At 32.1% G+C, this 16,047-nt stretch overlaps 3 protein-coding genes and 1 long non-coding RNA gene across 6 annotated transcripts in view; 3 read left to right on the top strand and 1 right to left on the bottom strand.

The window, feature by feature from the left end:
• The first annotated feature begins 198 nt into the window (after positions 1-198).
• LOC105265609 (uncharacterized) lies at positions 199-2,925 on the top strand. Of its 2 annotated transcripts, none has more exons than XM_011303195.1 (3): positions 199-645; positions 1,471-1,521; positions 1,596-1,684. In XM_011303195.1, the coding sequence occupies exons 1-3, from the start codon at positions 529-531 to the stop codon at positions 1,644-1,646; spliced, it is 219 nt and encodes a 72-aa protein (XP_011301497.1). In that variant the 5' UTR covers positions 199-528; the 3' UTR covers positions 1,647-1,684. The 2 variants fall into 2 exon arrangements, with proteins under 2 accessions (XP_011301497.1, XP_011301490.1); XM_011303188.1 differs by adding an exon at positions 2,624-2,925 and having other exon boundaries at positions 203-645; positions 1,471-1,693.
• Positions 2,926-3,405: 480 nt separating this feature from the next.
• LOC105265567 (uncharacterized) lies at positions 3,406-6,509 on the top strand. The gene is made up of 9 exons (XR_892087.1): positions 3,406-3,496; positions 3,831-3,900; positions 4,337-4,399; positions 4,591-4,645; positions 4,873-4,971; positions 5,361-5,414; positions 5,617-5,682; positions 6,154-6,221; positions 6,401-6,509. It is a non-coding gene; the product is annotated as an uncharacterized lncRNA (long non-coding RNA).
• Positions 6,510-8,605: 2,096 nt separating this feature from the next.
• The window catches only part of LOC105265572 (carbohydrate sulfotransferase 5), a 13,622-nt gene continuing 6,180 nt past the window's right edge, over positions 8,606-16,047 (bottom strand). For both annotated transcript variants that reach the window (XM_011303134.1, XM_011303125.1), the window contains exons 2-6: positions 11,510-11,637; positions 11,180-11,415; positions 10,566-10,764; positions 10,302-10,481; positions 8,606-9,551 (exon numbers count right to left, since the gene is read on the bottom strand). In XM_011303134.1, the coding sequence (XP_011301436.1) occupies positions 9,230-9,551; positions 10,302-10,481; positions 10,566-10,764; positions 11,180-11,415; positions 11,510-11,607 (1,035 nt within the window). In that variant the 5' untranslated portion in view covers positions 11,608-11,637 and the 3' untranslated portion in view covers positions 8,606-9,229. The remainder of the gene's footprint in view (positions 9,552-10,301; positions 10,482-10,565; positions 10,765-11,179; positions 11,416-11,509; positions 11,638-16,047) is intronic.
• The window catches only part of LOC105265586 (beta-1,4-glucuronyltransferase 1), a 53,763-nt gene continuing 48,525 nt past the window's right edge, over positions 10,810-16,047 (top strand). Inside the window, exon 1 of the mRNA XM_011303154.1 lies at positions 10,810-10,893. The gene's annotated coding sequence lies outside the window, so the exon portion shown is untranslated. The remainder of the gene's footprint in view (positions 10,894-16,047) is intronic.

The following is a 16,047-nucleotide window of genomic DNA, read 5'->3' as shown; positions in this document are numbered from 1 at the left end:
GAACTATTTCTCCTTCGAAAAAATTTCAAATAATCGTATCTATAATATGATAATTCCCGAGGGGAGATACAGCCCTGAAAACAATCCGATATCTTCTGGTCATACTATTTGTAGAAGATACCGCTGGAAACGAATAGAATGTATTGAGCTCACAACTACAACAAAATGTGTAAATATTCAAATGATATTGCCGCATTAGAGGCCAGTAACCCTCTGTACGAGTAAATGATCAGTGAATCTTGGGAATTCAAGAGCGAAGGTTACTCCATTTATTCATACAAATCCAGAAGCTGGAAATATTTTGGAAGAGGATCAAATCTTTAATTTATTAGATAATCAACGGTTTGACATCTCTGTGTTCAAATATTTAAAGAATCGGTTTTTCAAATCTATTCTATTTCAATTGATGTACCCGCGAAATTCAAAACAATTCACAAGATCTCCGCCAATTTTTTAAAATTTTATTGATTTGTTTCGTTGAAACCATTTATTCCGTTTGATTGTTATTAATTTCTGGTATTGGACAGAATGAAGAATTCTGAGATGATTTCAGTGTTTGTTATAATCATAAATTTGGTGCTGAGTTCGCCAATTGCGGGAAAGTGTCCGGGTGACAATGAAGTACAGAAATTGGATTTAAATGAGGTACCGAAAAATCCATTCTATCATTATTTTCTACACTGAGAGAAATATTCAATAAAAATTACGTGTATTTTCCGTAATTCTGGAGCGAAATGTGGTTGTCGGAAATTTTACGGAACTGTCACGTAATTTTCATCTAAAGTCACGGAATTTTTCCGCGGTGTTCCGTAATTTTTATCTGAATTATCGGTGAAAAATAACGATACCGTCACTCAAATTTTTCGAATCAACTCCGTAATCGGTAAGTGAACTGAAAATTCCGTAATTTTTACTAAATATTTCTCTCCGTGTACGGGATATGTTAGATTAACTGAAATTTTATTGTTTATTGTATTTTATTTATTTCACAGGCTTTTCAATATGCTAAAAATGTGCATGAAACATGCATTTTATAAAAAAAGGGCCCATTTTAGGGGTATTGGACTGATTTAGATATGTATATTTGATGAAATTTGAAATATTTTGAGAATTCACGCGTCCTCTGGGATGGGAAAACCGCGGAGTTATAGACCTTCAAAGTTGAAAATGCAAAAGATTTTAAGAGAAATTCAACAACAGCCAAAATTAACGGTTTTTCATTTTTATGGCAAATTTTCGAATTTTTTTTATTTATCGAATGTCATCTTTTGTTTAAATTTTATCTTTTTAGCCTAAAATACATTAAAATTTGGGATTAAATTTGTGTTGCGGGAGCCTTTGGGCCTTTTTCCATTTTTCTTCCGCAGTAATAGGTTTGAAAATATAAAGCTTGAATTTACGTAGGCGAAATCGTGCAGAAAATTGTTGTCTTTTATATGAGGGATTACAAAAAAGTAAATTTAATGACAGTTTTTAGGCAATTGGTACATGGTTGCTGGAACTCCTGTGAGCGGAAAAAAAGTGAGTAAATGCTGTCATTTTGAAGTGAAACGCACGTCAGATGATACATTTACTATGAATTATACCGCTGTTAGCCACAGAAAAAATCGGCCAGTTGTTTTTACCGTAAACGCCAGGGCAGATGACAACGTCACCGGAAATTGGCAACTGCAAGGATCTACCAAAATTCTGGGTAAATTTCATTTATAACATAGTGTTGTCTATTTGATGTCTGATCCTCCTTACTTTACTTTACCCTCTTAACATGTACCTAATAACAAGGAAGATCAATTCCGAAGATACAAATTGTACATACATAAATAATAGATTCAATAGCAAATCCATCTCGAAATACTCGATGAATTTTAAACGCTGAAACTTCTGTTCTGATTGTGAAATATTAAAGTTCAACATGTGTAGGAAATCCTTATTATGTCCCTATTATGAAAGTAGAAACACAAAAATGAAGTTTGCCCGAGTCGAAATCTCTCGAAACGTGCAGGACTAATTCCTCATTGGTCGAGTCGAACCGCCAAATTCAAATTCGGCGCACGCAGTGCGCAGTAGATCTCGTCCTTATTATGAAAGTAGAAACACAAAAATGAAGTTCGCCCGAATCGAAGTATCTCGAACCGCGTAGAACTAATTTTTCATTGGTCGAGTCGAACCGCCAAATTCAAATTCGGCGCACGGAGTTCGCAGTGGGTCTCGTATCTATCAAATCAGTATAAAAAGATTACATCATGGACGGAAATCATGAATTTGGTAATTTTCCCACTGCTTCGAAAATCCAATTATCGAAATGACCCTAAACCCCGTCTACTCTGATTAGCCAAGATTAAATTGGAAGAGCTGTTCTATTTTTGGATAATCAAGCGTGGTTGACGGTTTAGAAACAATTAACATTAAAAAATAAATAAATGAATAAATAAATGAACGAATTTCCCATGAGAGTTGTTAGTTTGAATTTACGCTCAAATGATCGAAAATTAATAGTTAATTATCTGTAGGACAGCAATAATTTCCCTCAGCCTCACTTTCCATCTTTCATCCTCGCCCGATCACTCAATTTGTTTAAAATTTACACCCTTCATTTCCTATAATTATACTTTCATTGTTTCAGGCCCATTCAGACATCGAGTGATTTCCGCAAATTACGCTTCATATATCGTCTTCGTTGTTTGTGGAGACAGCAATCAGATCATTCCAACCCGTGAATTCGGAATGATTTGGTCTCGTGAGAAAAATTTAAATCCTACAGTTTTAAAACAACTCAAAAGACATTTATCTCACTATTTTCATGGAGAAGATATACTCGATGTTAATCAAACCGACTGTTAGCTTAATTTTATCTTTCATATATCTATATGTCTCAACTTGTTTCCTCGGCGGGAAATCTAAATAAAGATATTGTTCATAGAGCTATTTTTTTCTCTCACTAGATGAATTCAAAATCAAAATCAAAGGCATTTATTGATAAAATAACTAATTCTTTAGGAAATGTGGAGTCAAGTACGAAAGTGGCGTAATTTTGAAAGAAGTATGACGGTTTCTAGTAAATATTAATGATAATAAATATAAATGTTAAAATAAAAGTATTATTTCTGGATATGAATATTTTTTTTAACTCGCAAAATAGCCCTTCGTCATTGATAGAAACTGGAAATCTATTTAAATGGCGTTTAATAATTTTTTAACGAAAATCTGGGTAGTCTACTGCGATGGGAGTCTTAATAGTATTCTTCATATCTAGGATGAAAAAAATGTTAAATACAAATGACCCTCAAGTTTTTAGATAATTAAACCTTTTATTTTTCTCCGTAAAAAATATTTTAAATCTACGATGCACATTGGCGCGCATAAAAATATACTATTGCGCGTGCGCCACGTGGTGTAGTGGGGAGTCTTCGGTTCAACCAAAACTTTCGCCTAATTTTCGTTCATTTCCGTTGGAGCAACAGACTAGATCGGTGTTCGTCATTCCTCTGGTTCCAAGGTAAAATTTCTGCATCCAATATTTCGTAAATCATTCGTTTTAATTCACATCCACAAACATCCCTGAAATTATGGCATCCTACTGGATATTGATACATGATGTTCGTTCTGTAATATTGAAACCTCCGATATTTAACAATAGTTCTTGGATTTGATTTATTTTATTTCGATCTGATGCGTTAAAGTTTTTGCTCTCATGATGATACCTTAGTCTCGTTCGTATGATATTTCGTATGATTATAATCATCAAACATCACTGATAATTCTTTCCACAATTTCGTTCTTTTATCTGAGATTATATATATAATAAATTTCTGTATTTTTTATTTTTTCAGACGACGCGGCAATGCACGTGGGACGCTTTGATTTTTTGAGGTTAAAAGTGGACGCAATTATGAATCTAAAGTAAGCTTCCTTTTCTCCCTTTCCTGAAATATTCGCGGTTACATAAATATTGCAATAGAGAACTTCCAATGAATTATTCTTGGAATGAAATAAACACGAAAGGCAATTGAACGATTGGGATTGAAGGGTTTTTCTCTTTGTAAGCAATATATTCCGGCAATTTATGAACCACGGATAGAATATCCTGTATGTTGATAAGGATTGGGTTTATTGTGAAAGTTTAATTTTTTCTACTTTAGGGTCAGCATTTACATAATTTTTTTTTGTTCATTATCTTTTATTCTGTGATGCTATTTATACCGCCCCAGTCTGATGTTTTCTATGACTGATTGGTTTTAAAATCTGAAGAATTCTCATAAAAATTCGGTGTTTGTATTAAAATTGGAAAGAAATATACATTTAAAATAAATAGATTGATTTTTATTCTTATTTACAGATACTCTTTCCAAATCAAGTGAGAAGGGACTGAAACTAATGCGAATGATGGACCCAAATCAATGTAAGAAGAATATCTGATCTGAATATTTTTTATTTTTCAAAATGATGCTAGTAATACCGCCCCAGTCTGATTTGTTTCATGACTGATTGGTTTTTTATATCTGATGAAGTAAAAAAATATATATATATAATTATTTACAATAAGACGTAACAAATTGTTGCTTGTAACTCTTTTGTTTCTTGTCTTTACAGAAAATCTACATCAATCACGAGGTGAACCTGAGGTTATTGATGGGAATTAATGCAAGTGAGTTGATTTTTGAAACTAATTCAAGAAAATAGAAAAACTTTATAGCTGTAAAATCCAAATATCTTTTTTTCATTGGAAAATTAATGTGATGAGTACTACAAACGCCCCAGTCAATCAGAAGGAATAGTGGCGACATTGTTTGTTCTGACATCGTAATAAACTAAATTCCATTATCTTATTCTCTCCTTTAAATTAATTCGACCCTTCTATATTTTTTTTCACAGTTTCTCTGGTCTTCATGAAGAAAGCATGTATCCAGATGGTGAACTGCACGTTGCGGGACAATCTCAGAGTGTTCTCTTCGTCATCAGGAAGTAATTAATGTAAGAATACAGAATGCTAAACATTTTCTACATGAGAACATAAGAAAAAAAAATGTGATCATTCTGCTAATGGCTTAGGCGTGATCGATTCGTTTATGATGTGAAGAGTTTGCTGAAGAATTTGTAAAAACCTTTTTTTATTATAGTTTTATTTAATCTGCGTTAGACTATAGTCTTAATCTCATTGAAATTTTCTGCCCCTCTCGATTCATAGAATCATTAGTGGATGATCCCCAAACATTTTTTTCTTTCAAAGTGATGAATATTTAGTTATCCCTGTCATACATAAGCACATGGTGAGATCTATTGGTATCTGAAACTAACTCAACGAAGAGTTTTCTTTTATCTCGTCTTATCTGGTTTATTAATTACGTATCTCGTTGTTACAGATTTATGCCAAGGATTCTGTTGATTTGATGAGCTCCAGAGATATTCAATTAATAGTAAGATATCGATTTTATTAAATTGCCTAAACATATTTATTCTTTATTAATCTATTGAAATTTACATGATGTTTACAATTGACAAGCATATTACTGAAATCAGTCTTGATGTTCACTAGGACTCTGATAAAATTATAGATCAATTATTCCATTATTCAATAAGGGTGGAACGATTATTGAATTATTTCTTTCTCCATTACAGTTGGCGTAATTCAACTACCCCTTAGGAGAGACATCTGAGAGATCTGATAATCTCTTCCGACAACAGGTGAATATTCAATAAATACTGATTATTAAATTCTGTAAAGAAGTGGTTTACAAATTGAAAAAGTTCCAGCATTCTCTAGATTTTGTGAAAATAATCCGTTCGTATTCTCTTCTCATACATTCATCTAGATAATTTTTCAATACAGAATTATGGTTTACAAGACTGGGAATATCTGTAGATTATGGTGATTATCTCCAAAATAAATTAGATGACGAGAAAATATTTTAGGACATTTTCTATTCAACATTGCAGTCTGTGAACTGCTGTTTTCCTTGGAATCTATCTATCCTGGACCACTTCCGTACAGAATTTCGTTAATAACAAATGTCTTTCATGATGATATAAACATATACGCTATTATGACTTACCGAGTATGATTAGTACTTGCCCTCACTGAAATTACCCTCAACATATTCTTCCTCATAAAAATCCTTGGCAATCGATTTATAATTATCTCTCCTTCATTTACAGATCGTCAAAAAGGAATTTCGACAATTCCAGAGTTATCAACAAATTAAACACAGCTGCAAATCTATATGGTAAGGTGACTAATAAAATTGACGGTAACTTGATTTTTAATCTCTTAAAATGATGTTTCATCTTAATATACGCTATGAAAATAATGAAATTGAGTTATATTCTGAATTAAAGCAATTAGATAAAGAAAAATGTAAACAATAATAACATAAATACATTTATTTCTTCTTTCGTATTTCAGGTGAAAGCTACCAACAAATATCAACTTAATATACTTGAAGAATCAATCAACAAATGTGAACTAAACTTATAACGACCTTTGGTAAATAAAATTTTTAATAATAAAGTCATGATTATGTGCATTTTTTGATTCTCATAGTCTAAATTAATTTTACAACCAGACGAATCAATTTTCTTCACTGATATAATATAAGTAAAATGCAAAGATCTGGTTAATTCAAATAATTATAAATAACTTTCGGTGGATTAAATGCAATGATGGAGACAAAGATAAAAAATAAAATGCATTTTGCCTGTTTAACTTTGTTCTATTACGGTTCGTGATTCTTTTTTGGGTGTTGAGTGAAAAAGAGTTTGACCAGGCACTTGGGCGCACATTTTACTTTACAAATTGTTGATATCAGAAGCCAAGAGACTCCAAACGCTTTCCAATCCGAAGATATTCCATTATTTACAATTAAGAGCAAGTGAATAGCTGCAAGTGACATTTATTTCACTAGCTAGTGGGTCAATAGCGTTTCTCTGGAGACATGACTTGAATGACAAACTAAAGACGTAGAGAAGTTGTAGCAGGTCAAGTCAATCTAGTTGCTTCGTTAATTGATTCATTATCTTGAGAATGAGTCGGTCTATGCAGAAGAAAATATATTTTCACCAAGCATCCGTTTACTCGAGCGAAGTTTTCCAACGTCTCCTCCAAGGCATCTCCATTAATTTTCACTTGCGCCAATTATATTACTCTCGAAGATGATCCTATCAATTATAACTGAGTGGATTTTCTCCGTAAGTAGTAAGACTTAAAAAATCTTGAGAATTTTTCAGATTAAAAAATTTGAAATTAATAATCATGGGAAAATCCATTTAATGTCACATCCAGCATGATCATCTTTGAGAGCAAGATGATTGTGATAATTAATATCTTATCCGGAATGGCTTTAGCTTGGCTGGAAAAATACGACATCCGAAACGTGAATGTTTTGCTCAGAGAAATTGATATTTGGCAGAAACAAATTCTTTTCTTACGGTTGTAGGAGTATTTTCAGTGAAAGGTCGATTGTGTAGGCTTAAGGATGTTTTTCAAAAAAATCGCAAATCTTCATGAAAAATTGTTTCATTTTAATTGAGAAATTATTGCCTTTATCTTGATAAAACGCTTTCATTTCACGAACAAAATTTATTTTTGTAAATTAAAGTGCAGAAAGGGAGACCCAATATATGAGTTAAGGCCCAGGTGGACTATCTATCGAACGTCAACTTTTGTTTAAATTTTATCTTTTTAGCCTGAAATTCATTAAAATTTGGGATCAAATTTTTGTAGCGGGAACTACTCGAATGGTTATAAACAAATAATGAAAAAAAAGAGGAAAAATTATTGAAGGGCGTTGAAGATCGATATTATTTAAAAGGAATTTACCAAGTTTGCTAAAAAATAATAAAAAATACGTAGCTTACTATTGCATCTAGCTGCCACTCAATCTTCTGGAGAGCAATGCTAAGCCGCGTAATTTTTATTATTTTTTTGTAAACGTGGTAGATCCCTTTTGAACAATATCGCTCTTTAGCGCCCTTCAATAATTTTTCCTCTTTTTTTTCATTATTTGTTTATAACCATTCGAGTAGTTACCGCTATAAAAATTTGTTCCTAAATTTTAATGTATTTCAGGCTAAAAAGATAAAATTTAAACAAAAGTCGACGTTCGATAGATAGTCCACCTGGGCCTTAATGTTTTTATGGGATAGAATTTTTCTAATATTTCTTTTTCTCCGCACTCCAGATTTTCCCCTCGGCTTTGCAGTCAGAATATTTTTGCACATTACTTCGTATTTTGTTAATATTTTTAGTCTTCTGGTTGGTGAACTATCAATTTCTAGATAAATTTCATGTCCTGTGTTTAACTGAGACTTTTGCGACTAATTTTTATATCAACAAAGCTAGATTCACATGTCGCGTTATTAGCGAGAAAAATCATAGAATTATTCCTGAGCGCAAAAAAATGAGATTCGTCAAAAATTGTTAAATATTCTTAATAATTTCTTTAAAAATTGCTCGATTCATGCAACTTTGATATGCCACATGTGATTGGCTGCTAATTTCTCTATTTATCAATAATGTTCCAATATTCTCATAAAATTTCTCATTGTAGAATTGATTGAGTTATTCAAAAAATCAGAGCATTAATATTTTCGAAATTTAAAAAATTGCGTATAAAAAATTCCAATAGAATTTTTCGAGTTTTGTGTGGGAATTATTGAACACGAATTTTTAAACTTTTTTGGTTTACATTACAAAATTCCAATGGAAGGAATAGAAAATTTATACCCCACAATTTTCATAGAAGAATGTAAAGAAGAATTCTAATAAATATTCAAAACCTATTGACTTGTTCTTACGGAGTAAAACGCAATTTCATTCTATACAAATAAATTATATTCTATATTTGAATAAAACGCCATTTTCTTTATACATAATACTTTATAGAGAAAGGAAAATTTCCCATAAAATAATTCGTTGATGTTAAAAAATTTGAATAAAAATATTGCATAAGTCTCGAATTCAAAACCAAAAACGATAATTTTCCAATTTTTCATACTCCAAGATAATTTACGGATGACGAAAATGCCATATTAAAAATACCTTATCATTTTCCAATTATAACGAGAACATTTTCATTGAAAAAATCCTCTTCGACATTTCTCTCCGACAGAACCACCGGATTCTTCAATAATTATTCAACTAACGGCTACTTTCCATTGATCTTGATTAATTGAAATGGTCATCTTCATTGTCGAATTAATTCAAGCAGAGATGAAGGCCGTGGAGGGAGAAGGATCACAATATGAGTTGATACTCTGTCAAGGGGTTGAATTCCTTCTGATGTGTATCATTGAAGGCAAATCTATAACCCCACAGTCTCATCGCGTTTGAGCATACACTCTGAATTTCCTGAACCTCTTCAAAATCCAAGTCATTTCGCCAGTGAAATGGTGCTGCCTTTGAATTTCTAAATGTACTAGAGACACCTCCTACATCACTCTTCGTGTGGGTCTCGAGGAAATGTTGGACATTCGGGTGAAAATCTAGGCCGTAGAATTCGTAGAGTTCCTTGGCGTGAGCAAATGGATCTAGGGACAAGTCTTCATATCTCATAACCCTGTAAACAAAATTTACGATTATGAATTTATCGTATTCATTCATAACGATATTATCTCGAAAACTCTGGCTTCCACTCGAAAAATAGTACAACACATTTTTTATAAGGTACATTCTAACAAAAAACTGACAGTAACTGCAATTCCTTATTTTTCCTTATTTCCCTATTATGAAAGTAGAAACATGAAAATGAAGTTCGCCCGAATCGAAATATCTCGAAACCCGTAGGACTAATTTCTCATTGGTCAACTCGAACTGCCAAATTCAAATTTAGGCTACACCAATAAAAATTTTTAAAAGTGGTATTTGGCGGATTATTTTTCCACTTGAATTTCAGCGGACTAGAGTGAATAGCATCGAGATATATTTTCGCAATCATGCCGAAGACCGGAAAACTCTGAAAGGCTAATTTGACAATTGAAATAAAATAATTGTAGAAAAATTCAATAAACAGTGAGATAAATTTATTTCTCATGAGAATTCCTTCAAATCGACTTATGTGGCAATTACATTTGGAATGACCCACTTTTTATCTATCTATCCGTCACTCAGAATATTCAACGTGAAATGCATTGAACGATGAGAAATATTTAAAAAGCCACTAGTGAATTCCGTCATAAATTAAAAAAAAACTTCAGAAATAAAAGAGGTAGACCGCCTGAGAGATAACTTGCGCGGTAATAATCTGAAATCCGAGTGTGAAAAATAATGGGAATTTACAAGTTTTGATGTTTTTTTAAATTAAACTCACTTGAAATTTCGTGGGTACTTTTGTGTCAACTTAACGGCAGATTCAAAGTCTGATACCATATCAGCACAAACTCTAGCTGGCTCCGAGCAATCTGGACTGGTTGGGCACCAATCCCTGTGTTTCCTTGACTGCAGTAAACCCCTCGGATCTCTAACCAGAAAAACCAGTCGAATTCCCAGACTATAAATAGATCAAAAATATAGTCTCTCGTTTCTCGTTGTTTATTTGGCCTCTGAATCGTCTAGACTGAGGTAATTATCTTACCTTTTATCTTCGAGAAGTACCTCAGCGACACTGAGTCGCAGTCTGACGAGTTTCATCGACTGGAATGGAAATAATCGACAGAACTTTGACACAAACTCTGGATTCCAGCAGATTTTTTTGTGATTTTGACACTGTCTCCACAAGTGAGTATTGTGATTGAACACCCATGGATGCGACTTACCAAAATTCAAATAATTATCTGCACAAAAAAGTGAACAACAAAATGTGAAAAAATGGTGAAGAATGTTACTAATTTCCACAACCTGACATTTTCCTTCAAAACCCATTCATCGAGAAATCTTTCCAGTGAGAGAGGTAAATTTCAAAGGTAAATATACCCTCATATCTTTTGATTCCCGAGATAATGCATTCCTTATGTACCTACAAATAACTGACGTGCCCCAAACGCAAACATAAATCATAAATCAAATATAAAACTCATTAAAAAAATAATAGTAAATGAATTATTTTTTGCAAAGAGAATAATTGGGAAGAGCAATGGAAAATAAAATGATAAATCTTAAATTGCTTGACGATAACTTAATTTCTAGGTCATACATCTTTGAAATATCAATTTCACCGTAAAAATAAATTTCGTAATGAAATGAACTTACCCAGTTTATGGTATTCACAATCAAACAACGCATAAATATTATAAATTGCCTCCTGGGCAAGTGGAGGTCCCCTTACTTGCACGATACCAAAGTCCAGCATTGGCTCGTAATGATAAAAATTAGCTGGATGAGCATTAATTACGTCACCGACAAATGTACTACCACTTCTCCATGTGGCAACTATCACACTCCTCATGGGTCTTCCACCTTTTTCCATAGTGAGCTCATCCAAATTACTGAAAAATTACGTAAACTGTTGAGAAAAAAAAATTCAAGGAAAATGTGAATGATACTGGAAAGAATGTAAAATCACTCAGAGAGGTCATCTACCTGATGTTTATCCCATATTTTCCTCGGGGATAAACGTAGTCCTCCATATCTCTCTCGATCATCCTTCGCTGCTGATCTATCACTTCTTGCATCTCCATGTATGTGAGATTGTTACGCGGTAAAAATACCTGAAATGGATAGTCAATTCATAGCATCAAGATAGATTTATGATTTTTTTTTGTGGATAAAGACTCTGTTGAGAATGGAAATACCCAGAGAATTACTGACGAGCTGCATTTATAAGAACAGACTATTTTCTACATGTAAAGAATATTCAATTATTCTGTTAATGAAGAATATTTTAAGAGAGCATCAAAACGGAGGAAGCAAAGCAATGGATTGTTAAATGACTAATAAAATATTATTAATTTATCAAGAATAGTTTGTTATGATGGAGGAAATTCTGGGAGTGTGAGGATTTTGTGATTACTCTTTCAGAAAATATTTTCTTTTACATTTTTTTTCAATTATGAACATTCTCTAAAGTCCTACACTTGGAGATTCGATTATATTATTCTATAACAACTATTATATTTGAGGTTCCATCAGAGAAATTTCGATTTTCGAGCAATCAAAGCCCTCAAAAATAAGATTTATCATTTGAAACTTTAATCTCTATTGTGTTTTGAAATGTTTTCCCTTTTAGATAAGGAAGGATGAAGCAAAATGAATTGATGAAAATATTTTTCTTTAACGAGAATATGAAACGATTTCTGTAAGAGTTACGACTTTGTAATATCGCGCCATTTTAAACGGACCAATAAGGAATCGTGGCTTCATGATTTCGAGATTTTCGAGATAATCGATTGTATCGAGCGTGTCCCTTTTAGAATAGGATTGCTGATTGGATAACAATTCACATGAACTTCATTGTATGGAATTTTTATTTACAAAATAATGGATTATATAAGCAATTTCTTAGTTATTGAAGAAGATTTGGAGAAAACAAAAAAGAGAAGAGCAGAAAAACGTCAGAAACCGTAAAAAATAAATAGGACATTGTTGTCTTCTATTGCTCAAGAAGATTTCTTTATGATATTTCTGGGACATCTTGCCTCCTCGTGAGCCACCTCTTGCTTTGCTTGCTGTTTGACTCAGTCTTTTCGGTGTATTAATTTTTTTAGCTTGCTTGTCATCAAGTTGATTCCAATAACTTGAACGTGTTACGATCATTGTTTGATCTGGTGCACTGGGTTCTCGAGATGTTCGAGCCTCCCAATAACTCCAGATCTTGGGCCGATTCGAATTTCACAGCCTCTAGGAGATAAAAATTTTTTACTTTTTTTTTGTCGTTTTTTTTGTTTTTTTTTTGTTTTTCTCGTTTTTATTTTCTCAATATCTTCTTTAATAACTAAGAAATCACTCACTTAATCCATAATTTTGTAAATAAAAATTTCATATAATGAAGTTCATGTTAACTGTTATGCAATCAGCAATTAAAAAAAATGTCACCGGGCCATTTTGCCCCACCCTCATATCTATCATTTATGTTACACCTAGCCAAACCTAATGCGTGAAAATTCTAGTCAGGTCTCCATGGAATTAAAAATAAATAAATAAAATAAATATATTTAATATCCCCACGTAATTTAAATTCAATATTAAATTTAATGATATTAATAAAAAACAGAGGGTCTTAAAGATGCTGTTGAATGAACAAACATCGTTGAGGAATCCAGTCTAATGAGTTTTTACGCTATAATATTGCACTTTTCAATTCATGAATTTCCATAAAGTATAATTTTCCTATTTTAAACGAAAATATTGTTCTCATTTAGGCCAATTCTTTCTTTTTTGGAATATTCAAATGAATATCATTTGAAATCCGTTTGATTATCGTAATTTAGGCATTTGTTGCGCCAACCATGGGCCAACATTGAGTCAATCTTACGCCAGCCTTGCACCAACACTGCAGTAACCTCGGATCAATCTTTGTCTCTCTAAATTATTCATTATCTTATTAACTACAATCTAAACCAGAAAATTATTTCAAAAAACGAAGACAGATATTTCAATAAAAATTATCTGCGAAAACCCGTAAAATTTACGAAATCTTACGAAAAAATTCTTAAAAATAAAGATTCGTGAAAACCCTGTTACAATTTCTAGAAAACGTAAAGTTACATAAATATTTCCTCTTTTGGTAAAAGACAGGGAAATTTACTGAACCCTTCAGATTTTTCTTTTACATTCCTATCCAAATTTACCTGAACCTATTCTCGCTTACGGGTTACGTGAAACGTTCCGTAATTTTACTTGAATATTTCTCTCCGTGAATTACAACGGAAATAATTAAAGTCGGCTGTTTGCATTGTAGTGCATAGAGTACGTAAACTGTCAACATCAATGAAAAATACCCAGTTATCATTGTTTATTGTTTTGTGCATAGAAACATGACATCTATCATTACCGATTATCAGTCACGAGTGTAATTTTGCGATAAGGCCGTTTAGTACCCGCAGATTGTGTTAGTCAAGGATATCCCAATAATTACCTCAACTGACTTTCTTTTTTTCCTTAAGATCTTCAATAAACCGTGCACTCATCATTATGCATTAATGATTTTTATAATGAATAACAAAAATTGTAGCAAAAAACCCGAAAAATTATTGCAAAATATATTAATCAATTTTTTTATTTAAATCTCGTTATATCTTACGATGAATAGACGGCAACACTGCGTGTTGATGATACATCTGAAAAGAGGATTTCACGAAAATTTTTACAGAAAATTATCATCAATACATTAATTTTTTTTCCCCAGTCCAATTCTATTCTTCGGTATTAATCAAGCACTGAAAAAGAAAAAGTTCTTGAAAAAGAACTGTGAAAAGAATTAATTTTTACAGCCTGGATAACCTGAAGTGATTCATTTTTATAATTTACTTTTACTTTTTACTTTACTTTTCTTTACTATTTTAAATAAATTACGTTAATGGTGGAATCATGTTGCATAGTGTGAGTGAACGTCAAGTTGCTAGATGAGAGGAGCCCTCGGATTCAAACAATTCAATATTATAGCCATCGGGGAAATGCGGAGTCTTCAATTTGATTTCTTCCACTTATTTGTTCGGAAACTTAGATTTATTTTTCTTTATAATAAATTCGATCTCGAATATGATCCTTATATTTTTTAAGTAATTTTTTAAGTAAACTTATATTTTTTAAATATTTTGATAAATATTCAAAAGTATAAGGGACAAACCTATATACGATTATACATATGAAATAATGAAAAAAAAAATATATATAGAAAAAATTAAAAAAAAAATAAAAAATAAAAATAAATAAAAAAAATAATAAAATTGAGGATGCGAGGGCGCTGCTCTTATAGGAACCGTACGTTATAATTTATTGTTTCGTAATTTTTTTTTTAATGTTGGGAAACCTGAGATGAAATGAATTTGAAATTGTACTGAAAATAAACATTTGACCCCTTTGCATAACCTTTGCCGATTTTCTGAAAAAAAAATTTTGTCGTCCTTGGATATCTTTAGTGTTCACAAAAGAAAATTGAATAGTGCGCATGAGTGATGAAGGTTTCATTTTTAATCATAAATCATACAAGCCAAGTCTTACTCTTGTAGGTCATATATACGCCGAGGCAAAAGCTATATATGCATATATAGCTATGAACGTGCCACTTGCATATGCTCCACAAATTAATTTTTGTGTATTATATGTTTTTTGGGTGATAAAATCCGAATTTGTTTTCTGACTGATGATCAGATAATGTATTCGAACGTTAATAACAATTGAATTGTTTAAATGAGAATGACTTAGCCCCATTGACCTATAGTGTAGAAAAATTTTAATTGAAAATTATTGTTTGGTTTAACGATTTCATTTTCGATTGATTTATCCTGAGATATTAATTAATGAGTAACAACAGACAATTTTTACCGAAGAATTGATTTCCCTTAAACATTCAATTTCCCTTCTCTTTTTTTTTGCCTGTATATAGATTCTTATTGTTGCTTGTATATTTTTGGAAAATCTTAATTAATGATTTGAATGTTGATTAATGATATTCAAATACTTGGACACCTTTTTTCTCAGAAAAACGCTTGATAGGGTTTTGAAAGTAAATCGTTTCTGTTTACGTCTTTATATTAATGTATGAGCATATTTTACCGTTTTTTCGCTTGAATAAACTAATTCACTAATTCGTGGTCTGGGAGCTTTGTTTGGATTTTTCCTTTTTGAGTGACTAAAACCATAGATTTTCGAATAAATAAATATTTAATGCAATCCAATTAATGGTTCAAATAATTGTGACGCGAGGACATATCTTCGATCACGTCTATTATATTTTTCTAAGGAGGATCCTTATTATCCTTATTATGAAAGTAGAAACTGTAAGAGTATTTTTCCCGGGTCAACACCCCGGGATAAGCCTCAAACTATTCTGGCTGCCGCCTCTATCGTTCACGATTGGGCGCCAGCCAGGTTTTTCTGGAAAACCTGACGGAAAACCAGCCGCGAAGGAATTTCGTCAACTCCGCGGACTTTCGGTGGCGGGTCTCACAATGCCGAGC

This window comes from Fopius arisanus, unplaced genomic scaffold, assembly GCF_000806365.1.
Source record: "Fopius arisanus strain USDA-PBARC FA_bdor unplaced genomic scaffold, ASM80636v1 scaffold00002, whole genome shotgun sequence".
In the NCBI taxonomy this organism is placed as follows: domain Eukaryota; kingdom Metazoa; phylum Arthropoda; class Insecta; order Hymenoptera; family Braconidae; genus Fopius; species Fopius arisanus.
This window is presented reverse-complemented; position numbering and strand designations above follow the sequence as displayed.

What these genes read in the sequence shown, in the direction of transcription:
- LOC105265609 (XM_011303188.1), top strand. Translation starts at nt 529, where the DNA reads ATGAAGAATTCTGAGATGATTTCAGTGTTTGTTATAATCATAAATTTG. An exon ending in AGAAATTGGATTTAAATGAG is followed by an intron (nt 646 to 1,470) that starts GTACCGAAAAAT and finishes ATTTAATGACAG; the next exon opens with TTTTTAGGCAATTGGTACAT. An exon ending in AGGATCTACCAAAATTCTGG is followed by an intron (nt 1,694 to 2,623) that starts GTAAATTTCATT and finishes TCATTGTTTCAG; the next exon opens with GCCCATTCAGACATCGAGTG.